The sequence below is a fragment of the Strix aluco genome, chromosome 2 (genome assembly GCF_031877795.1).
Source record: "Strix aluco isolate bStrAlu1 chromosome 2, bStrAlu1.hap1, whole genome shotgun sequence".
NCBI classification, from domain to species: domain Eukaryota; kingdom Metazoa; phylum Chordata; class Aves; order Strigiformes; family Strigidae; genus Strix; species Strix aluco.
Genome location: NC_133932.1, coordinates 78,336,300 through 78,359,453, shown reverse-complemented (window position 1 = coordinate 78,359,453; position 23,154 = coordinate 78,336,300). Strand labels below are relative to the sequence as shown.

Sequence of the window (23,154 nt, the reverse complement as noted above, 5' to 3'; positions counted from 1 at the left end):
CACTACAGGGCGGCTGTAATTCCACCCCCCCCGCTCCGGCCCCGACACCCCCCCCCGCCCCCCCGCACACACGCGCACACACACACACACTTCTTGAAGAAACTTAAGCTAGGATGCCAGGTAGGGTGCTTGGGAGATTTTGGCAAGGTGCCTGGAAGGGGATGTGTGCCCATTTTTCCTTGAAGGGTTTTCTTGTTTGAAAGGCCATTTGGAGCGCTTTAGACGGGCTCGCCGTGTGAAAGGAGAAGGAGGAGGAGAGGGGGAACACAGACATTACAAAAAAAAAAAAAAAAAAAAAAAAAGAAAGTCCGGCTATTGGATTTCCCAGCCCCACGTTTGCCTCTCCCCTCCTCACCCCTCGGGCAGGGCACAGAGGAGGTGGCCCCTCGCCCCCCACCCCCCCTTTAGGGGGTCCCTAACCCGACCCCAGCCCTGAGTGCACTTTGGGGGCAGTGGGTCCCCGCCGACCCCGGGGGGAACGGGGGGCATCCCACCCCCTCCACCTGCCGAAGGACCCCTCTGCGCCCCCTTGCTTTTAACTCCCGGTGCTTTTGGCGGGTTGCAAACGAGTCGGGGAGAAAAGCAGAGCCGCCCCCCCGTTTTGCAAATTTGGCATTTGCTGAGCGCGAAGGCAAAGCCCTTCTCGGGTACAGAGCTTGCGGAGGGGGGGGCGGGGGGGGCGGTGTCCAGCCGCCCCATCGGGGCTCGGGCAGCGCCCCCGTCGGTCAGGGCAGCCAGGGCAGGGGCCCGGGAACGGCTTCTCCCCGAAATGCGGGGTGCCTCCGTCCTCCCGCGGAGAGGGGAGCAGCGAGCCCCTCGAGACGGCAAAATAAAAGCAGGACGAGATGCCCCGCCGGTTGTCCCCAAGCCTCTGTGTGTGTGTCCCCTCCCTGTGGCTCTGCCCTCGCCCACCCCGCTGCCGGCGCATTTGCGGTGGGGGGCGCAAACGCAAGCGCCAGCAGCTGCCTGCATGCGGCCGCGGCACAGCCGAGAAGGCGCACAGGCACACGCCACGGCTCCCCACGCAGGCACGCGTGGGTTCGCACACGGAGCGGCCGCGGGACCGAACGGTCTGAGACGGCTCCTCCTGTTCTCTTGCGGGATTTTGGGGAGGGCTGGGTTGGTTGTTTGGTGGGGGTTTTTCTCTGGGTTTTTTTTTTTTTTTTCCCTGTTTGTGTGTGTGTGTGTGTGTGGAAAACGATTAATTTGAAACAAATGAAGCTCGCCCGCCTCTTGTTTGCCAAACAGGCTGTTGGCAATGTGCAAACAGGCTTTCACCCCGGCGCGGTGCCCCCGCTCCGCTCCCTGCCGCCCGGCTCCAGCCCTGCCCGCCGCACCCTCCTCCTCCTCCTCCTCCTCCTCCTGCCCCTGCCCCTGCCCCTGCCCCTCCTGGCCCTCCAATCCCGCTTGATGACTATCTCCCCGTTGCCCCTAACGCACGATCCGGGTTTCTTTCTCTTCAGCCTCGAAATAAGAAGTGACACATGCACCACTAAACCAACGTGTGGGGAAAGCTCGCGGTCGAGGGGGGCTATTGACGGGAGCGCTGCAACGAGACAAAGCTGGGGGCTAGTGGAATCAGATGCAGCCCTTAATTAACACCATCTTAAATAGTCTAACAGGCACTGAAGACAAAGTTGAAGAAAGACTTTAAGGCTGAGTGCCCCTCGACAAGCTCTTTTTTTTCCCCTCGTGTCATTCAATATTTAATGCACTGTGCTTGTAATGCTACTACTGGTGCTCCTTTCTCAGCAAGTACATTATTTTTTCACGGTGCCCATGGCCAGGGAAAACCCTTTAGGCAAAGAAAATCAAAATGTTTGTTGTTTTGGATGACTTATAACTCTTGTTTAACACAAGCACTTTCAAGAAAGTATAACAGGCGCAGCCTCTAAAGCAAACAACGAAATCCTTGTGACAGAGTCGGACACAAAAAGCACATTGTGTTATGGACTATCCCTTTTCTCTCCTGCTAGATGGGTGCCTGTCTGAGGCTGAACACCACGATGCCATTTTACTTTTGAACTATTGTTTTTGAGTTATGCCATGTGGTCAAAAGGAGAAGAAGGGAGGTTGTTTCCAAGCTCATAAGACAAACGAGTTGCCTTTCATTGAACTACCCCAGAGCTCCTTTAAAACGAGGTTTAAATGTCACCTCCATGTTTTTAATGGACACAGGGCTTCAGGGGCGACCCTTCAAAGCGCCTTCGTAATAAACGACCCTTATTAAATATGTCTCTGCCTGGGAAAATCACTTGGCAGAGGAGAAAAAAGGGGGAGCGGGGTGGGGGAAGGAGAGACTCGGCGCTGCCGGGGGAGCTCCGCCGCCCCCCCCGCTCCAGCCGGGGCCGGGCCGGAGCGGAGGAGCGGTCCCACTGCGGGTGCCTGCCCTGCCGCCGGGCGGGGCGGGGGGGGACACACATCCCCGCCTCCCCCCCTCGGCCCAAACCCCCTTTCCTCCCTCCGCGCCCCCCCCCCCCCCCAAAATAAGAGGCTGAGTGAAAGGTTGGGGTGTTTTCCTCCTGACTTCTTTTTGTCCTTAGGAGAGCGGCGTCTGCGAGTCTGAGCTGGGAAGTTACTGATTTGCAGGCTGCATGTTAAGGCAGCCCATGTAAGTAATTTCTGCGGGCATCCCGGCAAAGGAGAACAAATCGTTGACAAAGGCGAGCCCTTTCAATTCAGCAGCGTCGTTAGGGAAACCAAAAAGTATTCTTCCTATAATAAGTTCCACTTCAAAGGATTTCTCATTCAACGGTGACTGCTTCGCACTTTTATTAAGTCCGGGCTTTTTCACTTGGCGGAATCATCTGTTTGGTTATTTTTCATCGTGTTTATTTTTCACCATTCACACAGTACTTGTATTAAATAAACAAAGAACAATCGCTCTGCAAATAAAAGTGCTTAGGTGGGGGAAAAAAAAAAAAAAAAAAAAAAGACGGGGCCAGAGGAGGAGGAGAAGAGATGGAGACAGAGCTTCTTCCCCGCTTATTTGTTTGTTTGTTTATCCGCTGAAGTTGGGGAGGGGGGGTCCTAAAAAAAGGGGGGGAAGGTTGGGAGAGAGGCCAAAAAATATGAGACGATCTGATGAAGTGAAAATTGACTGCGCTAACACGGCATGAAACTAAAGGTCAATGCAACTGTATCTTAATAGAGTGTCTCGAATCGAGGTGGACTATTTTAAATGCAGCTTGCTTTTGCTGCGCTCATTGCCATAGCAATCCTAACGCTCCATGTTGATGTACCATAAAAGCAGTAGTTTGAATTTCAAAGAACCTGCCTTTGAACTTCTCCCTGCCTGATTAGGCACTTGCGTGGTGTGTGTGTGAATGCGGGAGCGTGGTTGTGTGCGCCGGCGGTGCGCGGGCCGCGGGGGGGCCGCGGGGTTTGGGTGTCCGAGCCAGGGGGGGAGCGTGTGTGTCCGTGGGGCGAGGGTGAGTGTGTGCGTGGGTGCCAGCGCACTCTCCAACCCCTCCTGGTCAGCTCTACCTGGAAATATTTTTCCCGCGAAGGGGGGGGGGGGGCGGGCGGGGAGCTGACAAGCCGCCCTTCCCAGCGCTTTACAACTCCCTGGCGATATCTCTAGCGGCACGAAACACGCGGAGAAAACCCATGAAAATCCTTGGTTCTCCCCCCTCCGCCCCCCGGAAAAGCAAAGCAGCAACCAGCCCCGGGTGGGTGCGTTGAGGGGCGCAGCCCCGCCGAGAGCTCCCCCGCTTATCCATCCCGCCCCCCCCTCCCCCCGCCCCGCAATGCCATTTCCCACACTCCCGAAATTTTTTAGCCCCTTCAAACTTCGCTACCGCCGCTGTAGCCTTTAAAGGGCCCAGGGCCAGCAATAGTGTGTGGCGAGATGTCTCCCAGCCCCCGACTACAAAGGTAGATGATTTAAACAGTGTTTGCTAGGACCACGTTTCGCCTAGGAAAAGATGAAGTCTTTGATGATGGCCAACTCGGTGTCAATAAGTGGCTTTCTTTGAGCCATATTCAGATGGGAACGTCTTGCTTGCCAATTGCCATAGAAATCTTAACACACCATGAAGATTGTCCAAGCGCCAAGCCTTCCGTTCTGGGCTAAATTACTTTGAAGTGGGGCAGGACGTGCACTGGTCAATGTTAACTCTATAGGGCGGGCAGGGAACACTAGAAGAGGGAGGTGGGGGGGGGGGGGGGGGGCGAAGCAGAAAATAAGAAGGGGAAACTTGTTTTAGACACTCTATACAAGGTTCTGCTCATTGTCAGATATCTTTTATCTTTTATATTTCCCATGAATGATTCATGTCTCGGTGGCTTTGTGTCGCCCTCCTTTTCACAAGAAACTTCATTAGGGAGCTATAAGTTTTCCCATTGATTGGAGCCCTCATTTATGAGTGTTTTTCTGCTTCGTATGTTGGTTATTGTCATTCTGCTTGAAACAACTCTTTGCAACCTGTTTCACCTTTACCACATTTAACAAAACTGACTTAAAAAACACTCTAACCTTTTGGTGAAACTGTTCTTGACATTTTGACCAGTCATTTTCGAGCACTGGTAAATTACAGAGGGGAAAAAAAAAAAACATCCTGGGCTAGTTTTATTTATTTTATTTTATTTCAAGAAAAAAAAAAAGAAAGAAAGAAAGAAAGAAAGAAAGAAAGAAAGAAAGAAAGAAAGAAAGAAAGAAAGAAAGAAAGAAAGAAAGAAAGAAAGAAAGAAAGAAAGAAAGAAAGAAAGAAAGAAAGAAAGAAAGAAAGAAAGAATCCCGGAGGATGCTGACACACGACTCTGCCTGGAATTTTTCCCAACAGAGGGTTTCATTCAGTTTTCCTCTCTCGAAGCGAGAAACGTGTGTCCTCACTCAAGCTCCTGAAAACTTTTTTTTTTTTTCCTTCGTTCCAGTGATCTCCTGGCATTATTCCTCGCCTGACCCAACTCTGTATTTCAGAATAATCTTCTGGCACACGGTTTTGCCACTGTGTCTTCCACTGAAGAGTAGTAGTGCTCCTTAACTCACCGGTGGCTGCACGAGGAGACTGCCAGGAAGATTTTTTTTTTTTTTTCCCCGACAGAAATATTAACATTTTAATTGATTTGATGTGATACTTTGGTTAGATGTCCTGGAGAGAGATGAAGAATATCGTGCGTATAAATACCTGACTTTTGTCTGTGTCTTATCTGTCTGTCCCTCTCTTTCCCCTGCGCATGGAAAGCCAGCAGCAGAGCACCCAATTCCTCCATCACGAGGAGGCAACCCCCCAATCCTGCGGCTCCCCTCCCCCCCCCCCCCCCCGCCATTACCTGTCCTGACTTCCAGGGCCAAACGCCAAACACCCAGAACACCCAGGGGAGTAAAGCCTGCAGCCGCGGGGGGGAGGGGGGGGGGGGGGCGGGCAGCGACAGCTCGGCCCAGAGCATCCTCCTGCGGGGCTGCAAACCGAAACGTAAAGCCGAAGGAAAACCGGTTTTACTCACAAGTTTCGCTGGGAAAAGCCGGGATACCTCAGCCGCCCCCAAATCTCCCGGTGCTGCTCCTGCCGCGCTGTCAGGCTATGGCTGTATCTGACTCTACCTACTGACCCTCGGGGAGGGGGTGGGTGTTTTGGTCTGTCTCTGACCCTCGTCTGTCAGTAAGGCACATGCAATACATAGAAATAATATTTTTATTCATTTGCATGATAATATTTTTTTTGCTTTTTATGGGGTTTACAGAGATGAAAAAATTTAAATTAGTATTATTTTATTTAGGAGGTATCATGTGTCATAAAACTGATGGGCAAGTGTGTGACCCTACGTGTAGCAAGTACATAAAAATAGTGATATATCCCCCCGAACCATAGTTTATAAACCCTGCCATGTAGTAATGTATAGTGCAATCTGTTGTTGAAAAAAATGCATAAATTAAAAAGTTCGTTTATAAATCAGCACCAAAATATCTCTAATAAAATTACATTACATAAATTATTCTTTAAAAAGTCCATACCTTACTTTATTATTTTCTATTTATTCAAATGGGCTTTGAAAAACGAATAAAAAGCAAATCGAATGAACTTTAAAAAAATTATTTTCTATTCAAGTTTTCTGTTTGTTTTTAAAGTAACGCCTGCTTCTTTAGGTCCAACACAACAATATGAAGACAACGTTTAAAGGCTTCCAGAGCGACAGCACCATGCACTGTACTAATAATATAATATCTCTATGAACTATATATATATATATCAGCACCAACACACCGCACGGAGGACATGCAGGAAGAGTCTGTTTCACATTACATCGTTCATTCAAGTAAGCTGAAAAATATAATGATTTTTTTTGTACAAACCACAGCATCATAAACAACAATCTATCACCAAAATTGATAAGAGAAATCTTTGGTGTGCTCTGTACTCTTCCAGGAAAAAAAAAAAAAAAAAGAAAAAAGAAAAAAGAAAAAAAAAGATGATGTCAGAAAATAAATTAATTCGACTGTACAAAATAATCGCGTTCACATACAGGTTATTAACAATGACAAGACGACATCCACCATTCACGGCACACAAAACACATTTCCACAAGCCCTGGGGGAGGGGAGGGAGACTGCCGCTTCTCCTCTCGGGGTCTCTGAGGAGGAATTAGTGCTCTTTAGTTTATTTGTGCCCCGCTCCTGATGGATGGGCGATGGGCTGGGGTGTCCCCCCACCCCCCCGCCCCGCAGCCCCTCGGCCGCTGGGCTGAGCTGCTGGGGGGGGGAGGGAGGGTACCCCGACCCCAGCCCACTCCCCCACCCCCCCTTTCTTTCCCAGCAGCTCTGGTCCCCTCCTCCCAGGTGACTCTGCCTGGCCACCGCAGGGGGATGGTGAAAAGCAAGAGTGCGCGCAGGCACCGGCTCGACTGGAGAGACGAAATAAACCTAAAAAAAAATATATAAAAAAAAAAATAATAAAAAAAACAATCCCCCCAGCCCCGCGCCCCCCTCCCCTCAGGCGCTCACCGGGCCCAGGGGGCTGCTCCCCCTCCCACCCGGGAACTGACTGCACAGGGGGTTGGAGGGAGAAGAGGCAGGCTTCGTCTGCAAGACGAACTTCTAAAAAATCGTAATAATAACCATAATAATAATAATAATACCAACGCCAAGAAAAGGGAAAATAGCTGTCAGTTTTTGTGTATTTAGGAAAAAACAAAAATGTATCACAGTATCGCAGTTGTCAAGTAGCAGCGGGTTTCTTTTATTCTCCGGCTATGTTTTAGGAGCCATACGCGTACAAACCGTGGAGGAGCGGTAGGGCAGTGCTGCATCTTTTGTCTTTCCTTCCCTAAATCGTTTTCACATGGTTACGGCTAAGGGAGAAAGAAAGAGGGCTGGAGAGAAAATGCCGGGTGCGGTTGGGACCCCACGACTCGGGAGAGAAACCAACAATTACAAAGAAGCTGAACTGCAAGGGGGGGTGGGAAAATGCATTTATTTCATTTTATTTGAAGGGATGCGTAACCTGTCCTCAACTGGCTGGAGCTTCAGCAGGTGCTGCTTTACAGTCAGGAGGCCGCTGCAACCCTGGGGCTTTACCCAGGCTGAAGAGGAGGCACTGGGGGGGCTGCTAAAGTATTTAAGAGCCACTGCGGGGAACGGCAAGGGCTTTGCCAGGTCGCAGCCTTCCCCCGGCCCCCTATCTTGTCAAGAATGGCATGGGCAGGGTGGGAGCCAGGTGGGGGGACATCCTCTGTGGCCCGGGCATCTCCCTTGGCACCGTCCCCCTGCAAAGCATGTGGCTCGGGTGGCTGAGATGGCCCAGTGTGGCATTATTAATGTTTTTTCTTACCAAAAGAAAAAAAGGAAGGGGATAGAAAAAAAAAAAAAAAGGTCCGAGTCTCTTTAATTAAATTAGTTACCGTACAAACACCATAGGGTTTCGTACACAGAATAAATAGCGCGAGACAAACCTGATGGCACTTCCACGCCAGCCCCCCCCGTGCCAGGCGGCTGCCGCCTGGGCCAGCACGGTGGGGCCGGGACTGCCAGAGGCATGGCTCAGCTAGGCTCGGCTCAGCTAGGCTCGGCTCGGCTCGGCTCGGCTCGGCTCGGCAGGCACGGCACGGCTCGGCCCAGCCCTAGGGAGCGGCTCGGCCCCCCGAGGTCCTGTGGGGCTCGTCCCCCTCGGAGGCCGGGGAGGCGTCGCGGCAGGAAGGGGTGCGGGGCCGGCGGGGAGCCCCCCCGGCCTGGCAGACGTACCACTCGCTGAGGTTGGTGACCGGCGGGGAGAGGGCGGCGGCGCGGCCGCGGGGGGGCTCGGCGGCCGGGTCGGCCTCGGGGGGCAGCGGGCCGTCGGGGGGCCCCGCCGCCGCGTAGCCCTGGGAGCCCGGCGGCGGGGAGGGCGGCGGGGACTTGCAGTGGATCTTCATGTGCTTCCGCAGGGAGCTGGGGTGGGTGTAGGACTTGTCGCAGCCGCGGATCTTGCAGTAGTAGGGCTTGTCGGAGGTGTGGACGTGGGAGTGCTTCTTGCGGTCGCTGCTGTTGGCGAACTTCCTCTCGCAGCCGTCGAACTCGCACTTGAAGGGCTTCTCCCCTGCCGGGACAGAGCAACGGCACCGTTACCGGCGGGCGGAGGCACGGCCCTGCCCGCTGCCTGCCCACGCCCTGCCTGTGCCCTGCCCGCAGCCTGCCCGCAGCCTGCCCGCGGCACGGCCGCCCTGCCCAGCCCCTCCGCGGCGCGGCCTCCGCGGGCGAGCAGCAGGGCAGAGCCTCCCCTTCTCCCTTCTTCTTCCTCCCTCTCCCTCCCTCCCGACAGTCGCGACACGCCCGAGGCTTCTGACTTTCCTTTCCCCTGCGGTTTGCCAACTGTGAGATGTCGCTGGCGGCCTCCAGGCCCGGGCCGGCGGCGGCAGGGCCCGGCCCTGTTTGCCCTCCGCCGCGCTCCCCTCGCACACGAGAGAACCTTCATTACCGCTCTAATGACCGAGCCCAAACAAAACCCCTCAATGCCTTCGCCTGCGAGGGCTGGCGTTCGCCGGCGGCCTGGCTCGCCTGGCACATCTCCTGCGTAATCCTTTCCCAATGGGGCACTGTGTTGGGGGAATAATTAGTTTGGGGGAAATAAAAGTAACACCTGTTTTAAGCATCCCGATATCCAGAGGGAGCACCCGGCAGCCCGTCCTGGGAACCTGCGGGCTGGGGGGGACCAGCCTGGACCCTGGTGGTGACAGCAGTGGGCTGCTGTGACTCCAGCTGGGTACCTCAGGCTAATTTGGGACTAAAAATCTCCGGCCGAGCTATTTTAAGAGCTTTACTCCTTCCTTAATAGTTAAAAGGGTTGTGAAAAGCAGCCCGGGGCGGGTTTGCCTGGCATACCTTTCACACACACACCCTCTCCGGTTCCTGAACATACCATATGCTGGCACATATATGTTCTGGTACATATAGCCGTGCCCCAGACCGACCCTTCCTCGTAGCTCCCGAATAGGACTGAGCAAACGCCCATTGCTGAGAGACCAGGGAATAAAATCTGCCAGATCCCTCTACTACACACGGACTGGAGTTTCTTACAGCAACTTTTTCTTTCCCTGCCATGCTACACGTGAGCCCGGCGCAGACGGACCTGTACAGATAGTCCTTGCCACGACTATTGCGACTCTTGAGTTAAAAATGCTGTTGGTTTAGGCACGGCTGATGCGTGTTTTCAGATCTGTTTTGCTCCGAGCGCTCATCAGTAACAACCCAGCAGCTCTCTCGGTGGACATTTTCTAATTTTCACCCGGCGATTTTTATTGCTCCTTCCGTTTGTAAAACCGTATCACGTTTAGCAGAATAATAACGGAAAAAGAAAACGATTTTTATTTTTTAAAACTAGCTATTTCTCGGCTGTTACTATAGAAACATGTGCCTCCGCAGCCTATTTACGCGTCAACTTTTTCAATTAAAATCCGCTCACCTACCAGCGAAGTGGTAGCACTACAAAGAGCAAGTTTAACCTTTAACAACAACAAAAAAAGAGATGGCAAGAAAATGTATCTCGTGGGTTTTAAGTGGAGTTTTCGCGTGCACGGAAACCCCCGCACGCTCCCACTCCCACCGAGACAAATTTCGAGTCATTTCGTTTGTTCATCTTTTTTTTTTTTTTTTTCCCCTGGAGAAACAAAGCGGATCTACCGGCGGGTTTGGCCGGTTTATATCTGTACTACCCCGAAGATGCGGGCTCACACGTCCCGCTGCCGGTGGTGGCCCGCAGAGCCCCAAGAGCAGCCCCCCCCCCCCCCTCCCCCCGAGAGATGCTCCGACCCGCGGGACCAAGCCGCGTCCCCCCCGTCGGGGCTTTAGGGAAGTGTCTTTCCCCGTGGGTTCCCTCCTGGGGGATGTGCACCCCTCGAGGGGACGGGGGAGAGGGGGACCCCCTCGAGGGGTGCACAGCCCCCGGTTAGCTCCTCCTCGTCAACCTGCGGATCGCGACGATCCAATTCCGCACAAATCCAGGAACGGGGAAGGTCCCGGAGTGTCCCTGGCATGCTGACGAGGGCGTCACGTCAGAGTTTAACCATTTGTAGGTGGTTTCAACTCAAGGAAGGGGGCGAGATGCCAGGCGCCGTCCCCTGACTCCTCCCGGCAGCAGCAGTGCCGGCGGCGGGGCGGGGGGGGTGGGGGGGGCGCGGAGAGGCTTTGGGGTCACTCTTTTTTTTTAGGGGGAGGGGGGTGGGAATCGTCGGGGGGAAAGCCTGGCGATCCTGAGCACCTTCTCCGGAGAGGGGACAGCGATTTTGCAGGACGGGGGGCGGGGGAGGGGGGTCCCCGTTCCCGTTAGGATGCACCAGGGGTGGGGACAGCGATTTGTCCCCAAAAGGGGGCTGTAGCCACAGAGCGCGGCGTGCAGCTTCTGGGGTGATGCTTTCGAGGTAAAGTGGGCAAAAAAATCAATCAAGCAAATGCCTCCTGGATTACCGACATACTCTTCTTCCTGCAGAATTACCAGAAACACGCAAAATCCCCTAATGATACAATTACGGTGTCGTTACGTCCCCCTCCCCCCAAAAATGCCCATAATAAAAGAATAGTTTGTAAATCTCTCCTGCTCCCAGGCTGCACATGACTAAATTAAAGCTGAGGCGGAAAACTGACAGTAATTAATCTGATAGGGATGGGCAAAAGTTCTGGGATCCCTCGTCCACCTGAGGGCTGTGCGTGGGAAAGAGTCATGTCTCCCGCGGGCCGAGCTGTCATTCGAGGGGGGCTGTTGCACCCCATCCCGAGCCCCGAGGGCTGCTTTGTTGCAACGGCCCCTTCTGCGTGGGGATAGCCTTCCCACGTGGGCTCACGCGTGGGCATCCTCCCGGGGGCTGTGCACCCTCGAGGGGCCCGGGCAGAGGGGGACCCCCGGCTGCAAACTCCTCCAAATTTCCTTTGCAAGGAGCCATGTCCCACGCAGGGCCTCGGGGCAGCGCTCGACCACAGCTCCTTGCTGCAAAGTGTGCCCAATACATATTTAGATTATTTGGGGGGGCTCCTTTTCCCGCTGAATCCCCCTGCTTCCCTCCCCCGCTCCCCCCCAAGCCTCCCCCGGACTCGCTCTTTTCCCGCCTTTGGAGCTGGGATGAAGAAAGAGCTAAGGAGCCCAGAAAGGTCCGCGGTAAAGTTTTGTTTTCCAAATCAAGACAGATGGGGAAGGTTAGATGACAAAACCACGAGCCTCCAGCATTTAACTCATTCCGCGGTGCCATTAACACAACAACAACAACCACCTCTCAAAAACCGTGTCAGCCCTCCCGCAGGAGAAATTCCCCCCCCCTCCTTCCCCGGCTCTGGGTGCAGAGAGCCTGGGGCTGGGCATCCTCAGGTCTCCGCAGATACACACGGTCTCATGCCTGACATATTCCGGAGATAAAAATCTATAATCCTTTCCGCCATGGGCCATTTGGTTTTACATCGGAACAACACGGTGCACGGTCGCCGCTTTTCTCTTCCCGAGCAGCACACAATAAATCAAGAAAGCAATTACGGCAACTCCACTTCCTTAAGTGTCCTCCGAGGAATAATATTTGTCTACCACTATAAATCCCGGCTTCGTTCGTTTTCGGCAGTTTTTACACTCAGATCGAAATGCATATTTCGGGGGTGGTGAGAAAGGAGGAGAAATTGAGGAAAAAAAAAGAAAAAAAAAAGGAAAAAAAGACTCAAAGGCTCAAACGCCCCCACGAGCCCCTCCAGGAGCCCCGCGCCGGGCCCAGCCTGCCCCCCGGGGCACCCCCGGGGGTGCCGCTCCCTCCTCCCGCAGCTCCCGGTCCTCCAAGCCCCGCCGGGCAGCCGGGGCTGCTTTGAAGTTTCCTCCTTAGATCCACAAAGAGAGGGAAGCGTCTCCCGGCAAGCGCCTTCCCCCGCCCTGCGCCCTCCTCCCGGCTCCGCGGGAGCCGCCCGGGCAGCACCGGCAGCCTCAGGAGCGGGGTCCGTACCGGGAGCCCCGGCGGCACCGACAGCCCCGGTAGCACCGCCTGTCCCGGTAGCAGCGGCGGCGCCGGCAACCCCCATCAGTAGCCCCGGCAGGGGGGCTCAACCGGTAGCACCATCGGTAGTCCCGGTAGCGGGGGCAGCCCGGTAGCCCCGATCGCCGCGCCGCCAGCGCCCGCAACGCAGGGGAACTGCGCCCCCAAGAGCCCCCGGCGCCCCATCTCCACCAGGCCAAGCGCCCCCCGCCCGGCTCCGTCCCCGCCGGTAGAACCGGCAGGAAAAGCAGAACCGCCGTCCTCCGAGGCGGGGGGGGGGGGGGGCGCCGCGCAGCTCTCCCCAGCCGCGGGGTGAGCCCCCCGGGGTGCCCCGGGCAGGGGGGCTCTCACCCTCCCCTCACTCTTCCGCGGGGCTGCTGTTGATCTCCCCCCACACCCCGGCTCGGCGTTATTTATTAATCCGTGCATTTATCCGGTGGTGCGCAGAGGTGGGTGGCGGAGGGGGTGGGGAGGGAGCGGGGGGGCCGGGGGGGGACACACACGGGACACGTGTGTGCAGGGCAGAGGGGCCGGGTGCGTGTGCGTGGTCCGAGTGCTACCGAATTACTTATTCATGAAAAAGTCACATGTCCGGCGGTGCGTAGGAGAGGAGGAAAAGAGGTGGAAAAGGTAAAAAAAAAAAAAAAAGAGAGAGAAAGGAAATGGAAGAAAGCCCTTACAGAGGCGGCGGGGCGGGGGCGGGGGGGAGCACCCACCTGTATGAGTCCGCTTGTGGATCTTGAGGTTTTCGGAGCGGGCGAAGACCTTCCCGCAGCCGGGGAAGGGGCAGGGGAAGGGCTTCTCTCCCGTGTGCACTCGGATGTGGTTGATGAGTTTGTATTTCGCTTTGAAGGGTTTGCCTTCGCGGGGACACTCCTCCCAGTAGCACACGTGGCTGCTCTGCTCGGGCCCGCCGACGTGCTCCACGGTGACATGGCTCACCAGCTCCTGCATCGTGCTGAAAGTTTTGGAGCAAGGCTTCCTACCGCCCGGTGGCGGCGGAGGCGGCGGCGGAGGAGGAGGAGGAGGCGGCTCCCGGTCGATCCACTTGCAGATCAGCTCTTGCTTGATGGGCTGCCGCATGTACCGCAGGAAGGCCCCGGCCGCCGCCGCCGCCGCCGCCCCGACGTGCGCATGGTGGTGGTGGTGGTGATGGTGGTGGTGGTGGGGATGGGGGTGGTGCGGGTGCCCGTGGCCGGCCGCCGCCGCCGCCAGGTTGAGGTTGACGGAGCCGTAGCCTTGCAGCGCCGAGGAGGAGGCGGCGGCCGCGGCACCGTAGTGCGCCTCGGCGCGCCCGTACAGCTCCCCGGCGGCGGCCGCCAGCCCCAGGCGCATCTGCCCGTTGAGCGGCGGGTGGCGACCGGCGGGCGCTCCCTGCTCGCCGGGCGGCGGGAAGGCGTCGTGCGCCCCGTCGGCCGCGCCGTAGGTGCCGGCGGCCGAGATGAAGACGCCGTGGGGCGGCGGGTGCGGGAGGTGGGGGGAGCCGGCGGGCGGGTGCTGTTCGCCCAGCGCCCCGTGCACGGCGGCGGCGGCGGCGGCGGCGGCGGGCAGCTCCCGCCGCAGGAGGAAGTCCCGTCCCGCCGCCCCCCCCGACGGGTAGCCCGGGAGGGCGGCGGCGGGCGGCGCGTAGGCGGCGGCGGCGGCGGTGGTGGCGGCGGCGGCGGTGGCGGCGGCGGCGGCGGCGGTGGTGGCGGCGGGCGCGGCGAAAGCGGCGGCGGTGAGCGCCTCGGGCGTGAGCTTGAGGGCGGCGGGCTGCGCCATGTGCTCGGGTCCGAGCGGCGTGAGGGCGCCGCCGGGGTCGCCGCCCGCGTCCCCGGGGTGGAGGTGGGCCGCGTGGTGGGGGTGGACGTGGTGGTTCCCCAGCCCCGGGAAGCCTGTCATGTTCTGGTGAGGATGGGGCTGAGCCGCTGCCAAATCCGCTAATCTCAGTGTCGGGTTCCTCTTGCTCAAAGGGGGCTCCATAACGACACAGCCAAGCCCATCTACGCTCGCTGTTGTTATTTTTTTCCCTCTACCCGCCTTCAAAAACATGTATATATTAAGCGGCTCTTTAACTTCTTTTGTCTGCGCTCCGAGCCCCGCGCGTCCCCGGCCCCGCTCTGGCCGCCCGCGATTGGCAGAGCCCTCACCACACTTCGGCGGCGCGGCGGGGAACGCGGCTCGGACACGGCGCCGCGGGGATTGGACGGATCCCGATGATTGGCAGCGGCCGGGGCCGCGCGATTGGCTCCCTTTCAGGCCGCCGGCGCAGCAGGGATCCGCCCCCCCGCTCCCCACCCCCCCCCCCCGCGCCGCCCCCCGAAGTTGCACTTGCAAAACTTCGCGCGGGGCCCGACGGGGCGCACCCGCCGCCCCCCCCCCCCATCCCCCGCCGGCAGCGGGCAGCAGCGGGCAGCAGCGGGCAGCAGCTGTCGCTCCCCCGGCGCTGGATGGGGCGCTCGCCGCCGTGTTTACGTTTGCGGGGCCGCGGGGTTTCTCTCCACGCCTCGGAGCGACCCACGCGCGGGGCTGCTGCCGGGCTCCGCGCTCGGTTTCCTGCTCTTTATCTTCTTTTTTTTTTTTTTTTTTTTTTTTTTTGGAGGACCATCATTCATCATTCGTCGCTGAGGCGGGAAAGCACGCCCTGGTGTAGCACACGCCACCCCACACCCACGCGAGACGAGGCTGTGTGTGCTCGGGCCATTGAAGGCAACTCTAGGGAAAGGCAGACAACGTTTTCCTAAAAAGAAGAAGGCGGCGGGGGAGCGGGGCGGGGGGAATACTTTCCTTTAGAAAATAAATGAGTGAGCAGACGGGGCGGGGGGAGGCACGCAGCACACGTTAGGGAGAAGCTTTAGGAGCCTGCGCTCACCGCCTCCTCGGGGGCTTCCTCCTCCCAAGGTGCCCCGCAGCCCCTTCCCGGGGCGCCCCGTCGGGAGAGCCACCCCACGCTCCTCGGGGGGCCGCCAGTCGTACCCCCAGGCAGCTGCCCCTGGTCTCAGCCTTAATTTAGTAACGGCAAAGTAGGGGTGAAACCGCCACCGTCACACCGGCCCGGAGCACCAACGCCCCTCGACCCTTTGGGATGCCGGGGAGGGAGGGAGGCGGGGGGCTGGGAAATGGGGGAGTCTCCGGCTGGGGAGCGACTGCCAGGAGCTGCTGCCCTCGGCGAAAAGGCAGAAAAAGTGGGGGGTGCCCTAAAGGGGGGCAGAGGTGGGGGACGGGCCGGGGGAGCAATGGGACCGCCCTGGGGTGCGGGGTGTGTTGGTCCTCGAAAGAGAAGCGCTTTGTGGAGCGCCAAAACCGCCCCTTCCGCACAAAGGAGGATGCTGCTGTTTGGGGGTGCCGAAAAGGCAGGCCGGGGATTTCCCTGTCAAGCGAAAAGGGGGAAAAGAGCACTGCCGTGACTTTTCTCTGGGGCTGCGGGAGGAGAGGTGACCTTTATTGATATGTCATTTGCTTTCCTTAGGCTGCTGGTCCCCCTGGGAAATGCCCAGCGCTCCCGTGACTCCTTGGAAAGTGCAGGCAGGCTGCCTGCCCTTCCCTGCCTGCGGGGCAGCGAGGGACGCTCCTCCGCCACGCCAGGAGAGGAAACGGGGAGGAGGATGCCAGCGGACCCCCCCACACACACACCTCCCGGCCCTCCTCGGCCACCTAATCCCCTTGACCCGACTACATCTGCGCGTCCCCCTGCTGCCCTTCGCCGAGCCACGTCCAGAGGAAGCCCCGTCCTGGTCCGGCATTTCCCGGGCCAGGGTCCAGCCCTCCCCTCCTCCCTCCCGCCGCTACTCACGTGGGGAAAACTGGCAGGATTTGGCCCACGGCTGCCCAAAGGGGGGGGGGGGGGGGCTGTGGCGCAGGAGCTGGCCCCGCGGGGAGCCCCGGCTTTCTTCCCCGCTAAGGGGGAGCGAAGCGAGACCCGCCGGTGCTCCCCCGCCCCCCCGGAGCCGAACCGATGCTCCCCGCTCGCCTGGCCGTGGTGGGGGCTTCAGTGATGCTGCAAGGCAAGGAAGGAGAATAAACAACCCCCGGGTTTTAAAAGGGGCTGCTCGATGGTTTTATTGCACAGTAAAAACTTCTCCTCGCAAACTAGCCGTACGTCAATACACGTATTTATATATGTATATGTTCTATACGTGCATCCAAAAAGTGCCCCTCCTCCCTCCCCCAAATTCTGGGCACGTTGCTGCCGAGGTGTAACGGTTTGATGGGAGATGCTGTGGAGGTGAAGAGCAGTACCGCGGCTACGTGGTACCTTGCGCACGCCTCCTCGTCCCGCTCTTGTTAAACGCAGCGTGATATGTATCTGTCATCGATTTAATACGTCTTAATTCAAATATATCCCCCCGATCAATTTCATTTTATGAGGGGCTATAAAACAAAGAAAATATTTTATAGCTGGGTAATAGGCAGCTGACCCGTGACTGTGGGGAGGGACGAGACTCACGTGGAAATTGGCCCATTTTTAGGACTGGACGCGAAGGTGGCTGCCCGGGCCGGCACAGTTTTGGACAGTGCCAGCTCCTAAAGGGCGGTGAAGAATTTAAAGCCCATTAACTCGCCGACCCCAGCTCAGGCCTAGGCTGCCGCCGCGCCGGGGGGGCCGCAGCGAAGGGAGGCGGGCCGTGCCTTTCCCCCCCGGCAGCGCCCGTCGGGGGTCGGCCCCGCGCCCCGCTCCCGCGGCGGAGCCGGCTGCAGAGCCCTCCCGCGGCGCCCCGCTCGCCGGCACACCCGCCAAGGGACAGGGGGGGAGGCTGCAGAGGCGGGGTGAAAGCCTGGAAACCCTCAGATATATTTCGGAAAGATCTATTTCCTCTATAAACCGAGCTCTGGCTATCGGCTTTAGGAGGTGGTTAGCTGTAAAATGTTGAGCTGTAAGCTGCATTATGTAAATGTATGCTAATGATCATGAACACCATTTACAAACAATCGTCTTTAATGCACGTCTTATTGATAGTTAGGGACCGGGGAGCAATATTTTATAACGCATAAAACATTCTTCTGGGGAACCACTAGAAAGGGAGCGCGGTTGCCGCTTTCCTCGGCACGACCTCCCGATCTCCCCAAATCTGCTAAAACAGCTTACCACCCTCCGCGGGTGGCTTTCTTCGCCCGTGGGGCTGTCTTGAGGCGTGGGGGAGCCTGTGCCGCGGTTCCCTCCGCCAACACGCGTGACCGGCGATGGATTCCGCCAGCAGCAGGCGGGAGCGCCGCGAGTCACAGCCCCGCGGGGAGAAACCCCGGTACCCCCCTCACCGTCCCGTCGGGGGGACAGCACGGAGGCGCCGGGACCCGGGGCGGGGGGGGGTGGGGGGGTGGGTCGTGGCTTCCCACAGGCACGAAAAGGAGAGGGAGGGACGATTTGGCGGCGAGGCGGGTCGCCCCTCCTTTCTGGAGGGGTTCAGGGGATGGATATTTTATACCTTTAAAAATAAACTTCTCCCGCGCCCAATAAACGCCCGGTTCTCGTCGCCCCACGCAACCCAGCGGGAGCCCAAGGGCTGGGACACGGTCCCGAGGGGGTGCCGGCACCTTGCCCGCAGTCGGGGCTGCCGCGGCCGTCGGGGCTGCCGGGGCAGGGACCCGCCACACGTTTGGGACGGGGACTTTGGGGCAAAAGTTGGTGCGCGCCTCACGGGGGAAAGAGGGATCCATCCCCGCACGACCCCTTCGGGGATTTGTACAAACAGGGATAAAATAAGGACAAAAAAAATTTTCCACCCTTCAATCCCCATGTATATATATTTACGCATACAGAGAGGGAGATAAAGAGAGAGGCGGCGTCAGGAAACCCAGGCCAAATTTTGCTCTGCGCTCTCTCTCCCCCCTTCCCCTCTCCCTGTAGCTGAACGTCACCGTTGGAAGAAGCTGTTGAGATAAATCAAATAGTGACACTTTGACGGCTTTACTTGTATAAGCAATATGGTTACCATATGGCATTGTTATTTATGAATGACAGCATAAATTGTATTACAAAGTCCATCGCGCTTTATTGGGACGCTTCTCCCCTGCCTCGAACGTTTATATACGGGCATCTCCAGACGGAAAAAGGTGCATCTAAAAAAACTCGGCGGTGCTGCTGCGGCAGACCCCATTTTTGGGGGGCGTCGCGCCGGGTCTGAGCCGGCTGCGGAGTGAGGCGCGCAGCGGGGCAGGGCGCGGGGAACGCAAAGTACGCGGCGTTGCGCGTCCCCCAGCCGCAGCCGGGCAGGGCAGAGGCACCGGCTGCCTCTCGGCCGAGGCTCCCCCGTCCTGGCAACCAGCGCTACGCCGCTGCTCGCCCCCCTCCGCCTCACGGCATCGCCGCCGAGAGAGGGGCTGTGTACGACAACTCCTTTTATATATATATATGTAAGTGCAACTGAGAGAACAATAAATATTAATGGCACGAAAGCGAGGTGCTCCTTCCTGCTGCCCCCGCCCTGCCTAACTTCTTTTTTTTTTTTTTTTTAAAAAAAAAAAAAAAAGGCATTTAAAAGTTACAGCTTTGGCTGAGATTTTCATTATTTCCCCCTTTTCTTTTACATTACGCTGCCGGTAGAGTCTGACAAAGAACTTCTGTCCCGAAGTGTGTTTTACAGAGGGAGGCTACCACACAACACATGTGGTCTTCACGGGTCATAGGTCGAACGGCCTAGAAGTGGCTCGGATCGGCACCATCAAAGGTAACCTGCAACTTAATATCCTGTTGATGAGCTTGTTGAATTTATGAGTGTCTCTGATACGGACAACGGTGCAAGTGATTCCGCTCAACTGGCCTCTTCTTCCCAGGCTACGGGCCGGCCGCACGCCCCCTTCCCTGCCCCGCACCTCGTCCTGTTTACTCTGGGGAGAAACGAAGGCTGAATTTGGTGGGAACGACACCCTCTTCCCACCCCCACCCCCCCCCGGCCGGCCCTTCCACCTCTCTTTCCCCGGCGAGGCTGCCGACAGCCCTGTCCTCCCGCGGGCAGAGCCCCCGGCCCCGCCGCGGCCCGAGCCCGCGCCGCCGCCCCCCTAGGCTGCCCGGAGCGGGGGGGGGGGGGGGGGCGCGGAGCATCCTCCCCATCACCCCCTTTTCCCGAGGGCAGTGACACCTCCCGGGGAAAGGGGCTAGAAGACGAGGGCGGTATAAGCAGTCCAGGGGAAGCAAGAAATTGCTCTCGCTCGTGTGTGCCGTGTCCCCCCTCAGTCCCCCGCCCCAGCCCCCTCTGCCCCAGCAGCCGGCAAGAATAAGAGCAGAGCGGTTTTAAAGAAAATTTCGTGAAACTTACAAAGAGGGGAACCCCCGGAAGGCTGACGTTTGCTCTGCCAGGTCTGGCACCTCCAGAAACCTGTTGAAAAAACTTCTGTCAATAAACCAGTTTAGCACCGACTTTAGGTGACCGGTTGTTTTTCTCCCTCGAAAGCTGCCGTAAGCCGAAGGCTGCGTTTCTGGCGGTGGCCCGGCGAGAGAGTGCGGGGCTGGCTGCCGGTGCCTCTGTCCCCCCACACCCCCCGTTCCCTCGCTCCCTTCCCGTGTTACCCGGTGACATGGGGGAAAGGAGTTTTTGTGGTTCGGAGGGAAATAAAGCACTTCTTAGGAGGGACGGCGACGTGACTTTGAACTTGGATCAGCTCCTCTGTTTCCTGCAGAGAGAGTAGGGCTGGAGCCCTGAAAGAATAGCGGAGCGCGGGCAGCCCGCGGGGGCTCCGGCTGGAATTCACCACGTCCCCCCCCAAAAGCGCCCCGGTGCCGGCGCCGCCGAGCGGGCAGGGCGCGGGGAGAGGGGAGGGCAGGCAGGGGAAGAAGGAAAGGCAAGAAAAAGGAGGGAAAAGACTAAGAAAGAGAAGAAAGGAGTAAGAGAGAAAGGCAAAGAAAGAAAGGGAAGGAGGGAAAGGAGGAATGGAGGGAAGGGGGGGAAGGAAGGAAGGAAGGAAGGAAGGAAGGAAGGAAGGAAGGAAGGAAGGAAGGAAGGAAGGAAGGAAGGAAGGAAGGAAGGAAGGAAGGAAGGAAGGAAGGAAGGAAGGAGAGAAAATATAAAAGAGAAAATTAATTAAAAGGGATGAAAAGGGAAGAGAAAGGGGAAGAAAGGGAAAAAGAAAGAAAGAGAGAAAGAAATAAAGAAAAATAAAGAAATAAAGATAAAAGAAAGGAAAGAAAGGAAGGAAGGAAGGAAGGAAGGAAGGAAGGAAGGAAGGAAGGAAGGAAGGAAGGAAGAAAGGAAGGAAGAAAGGAAGGAAGGAAGGAAGGAAGGAAGGAAGAAAGGAAGGAAGGAAGGAAGGAAGGAAGAAAGAAAGAAAGGAAGAAAGAAAGAAAGGAAGAAAGAAAGGAAGGAAGAAAGAAAGAAAGAAAGAAAGAAAGAAAGAAAGAAAGAAAGAAAGAAAGAAAGAAAGAAAGAAAAGAAGAACGAGGGGAAAATCCAGAAGGTAGGTATTTGTATGAACATTCACCTTTTTTTGTGCTTTTTTTAAAAACAGTATTTATAACTGGGCGTTTTCCTGGACCTTTTGGTTCTTTTCCTAACCTCAAATGTAGTAACTTCTTTTAAATATGGGGACACACACACACACACACACACACACGACAAAAAAGCGTATTCAAGGGTCTATTTGTCCGTATGATTTTTTTTCACTAATCTGGAGGCAGACGATGCAGGAGTCCAAGCTTTCCTCTCCAACCTGGGCTCTCGAAATCCCCAGCAGAAGTGGAGGACACTTCTCAGACCTCCGCCTCGGAAACCTTACAGAGAAGGAAAATAGAATTTGTTCGTGGTCTGTCCCTGGGAGCCTGGGGGGTCAGGACAAGGACAGCATATGCTCCCAAGCTGCAGCCTGGGAAGACAATATCTGGGGAGCAGACACTCCTGCCTGTAGAGACAAGACCGAGTGACGGCGTGGTGAAGAGGAGAGGGCTTTTGGCAGCAGAGGTGTAGCCCTGCATTAATATTCAGTTTATCTTTTACTGCCCATTTCAGATTAGAAGGAATTCCACTTCTTCTTCCCAAATGAAATCTTCTCCTTGTTCAAACGGTAATGTCCGGTACTGGCACGTTTCAGCCACTTTCGGACAGGCTTGGAAGTATTTTAACTGTTTAGTGACAGTAATGGGGAAAACCTTATTTAAATAACCCTAGCTGGTGGGCAGTGTTATCTTTTCTCTCCTTCCTTCCTTCCTTCCTTCCTTCCTTCCTTCCTTCCTTCCTTCCTTCCTTCCTTCCTTCCTTCCTTCCTTCCTTCCTTCCATCTATCTGTCTATCTATTTATCTGTCTCCCTCTCACTCTCTCTCTCTGTAAAAATCCTGCTGGGACGCTGGGTCCAGGTTTGAGCGTGCCTGATGAGGGATTTAACGACGTGAGGAGTCACAGGAGGAATGTCGCAGGAAGAATCTCAAAAAGCCCCACGAGACCCCACCAACCCCTACATTTTGAGTTGCTTCTTCTCCCCCAAGCGCAGAGCCACTGGTGATTGAGGCGCAAGGTTAAGTGCAGGACGGTTAAGACGACAAATGTTAGGTCGGGTTTTAATTTTTATAAAGCCTTATTTATTGGTGAGCTGCTGGCCCCGAGATGATTATTTTTCAGCCACTGCAAAACAAACCTAAGCAGGGGCCAGACGTGTATTTACTGGAGGGGGAGGGGAAGGGGACTTGTTTGCTCTGTGTGTGGGTGCGGGTGTGTGTGCTGGCTGTACGCGGTTTTATTCCTGCCGTGTAAGAATCCGGTTTCCAAATAACAATGGCAGGGTGAGTTTTGGGGTTGGGTGTTTTTTTTTTTTTTTGTCGGTTTTGTTTTTGTTTCTTTTTCAAGAAAGAGAAGAGACAAGGAAAACTCCTAAAGCATCTGCTCTTGGATGCACATTCACGACACATGCAGATCGACTCCTCTGCTCCGCACAAGTGGTTTAAAAGCCCAAACAACCAGGGCGACCGTTCCCTCTTCTATTTTCATTTTTATTTGATTTTTTTTTTCCTCGGGCCGTAGTCGCCCCGCCAACGTGATTTTTATTTGATTCCCCCCTCGTTCCCTTTATCGATCATGGGCTTCATTTGCTTTAGCCGAAAAGGGGGAAGGGGCTGCAGGATGGGCGAGGTCCTTCCTCCCTCCGCCACCACCTTAAAAAAAAAAAAAAAAAAAAAAAAAGGCACACCCCCCCCCCACCCCCCCCACCCCCCCCCGTTTATGTTTTAAGCCCCTCGCTTTGTTTGTTTGCCTCCCGAGGCAGGATCGCATGGCCAAGCGCACATCGATATTTTCCGTGCGTGTGGCTCGCCGCGCCTCTCCCCCCGCCACGCCACCCCTTCCCCTGGCCGCGGGGGGGGGCGGGAGCGGGGGGAGGCGGACACGACACCCCCCCAAAAAATAAAAAAGAAGCCGCCGGCGGTGCCGGGCTGAAGGGCAGCCACCGGGGCCGGGCCGGGCCGGGCCGGGCCGGTGCGGGCGGGGGCCGGGCGGCGGCGGGGCGGCCGCGCCGCCATTAGCCGGTGGCCGGGGACGCCCGGATGGACGGGGCGGCTCGGGCCAATGAGCGGGCGCCGGGAGAGCGGCCGGGCGGCGGGTAAAGGCGGCGTTGGGAGAGGAGCCGCCAGTGCGGGCGGAGAGAGGGAGAGAGGCCGGGGGAGGGAGGGAGGCAGGGAGGGAGGGAGGGAGGGAGGGAGGGAAGAAAAAGAGGGGGAGTGAGGGGAGGGGGAGAAAAATAAAAAGCCGCCGCCTCAGCAGCGCCCACCGAAATAAACAGAGGAGCGAGAGGGAGCGAGGGCGCGGGCGGAGCGGGGCTGCAACTCCACCGCCCCGGCCGCGCGGCTC

At 57.0% G+C, this 23,154-nt stretch overlaps 1 protein-coding gene across 1 annotated transcript; it reads right to left on the bottom strand.

Annotated features, from left to right (window-relative positions):
* Positions 1 to 5,618: 5,618 nt before the first annotated feature.
* Positions 5,619 to 15,456, bottom strand: ZIC5 (Zic family member 5). The gene is given in 4 exon segments (XM_074815385.1): positions 5,619 to 8,513; positions 13,128 to 14,037; positions 14,040 to 14,109; positions 14,111 to 15,456. Coding segments are annotated over 4 exon segments (1,767 nt in total). The 5' UTR covers positions 14,443 to 15,456; the 3' UTR covers positions 5,619 to 8,058.
* Between the last annotated feature and the right edge of the window lie 7,698 nt (positions 15,457 to 23,154).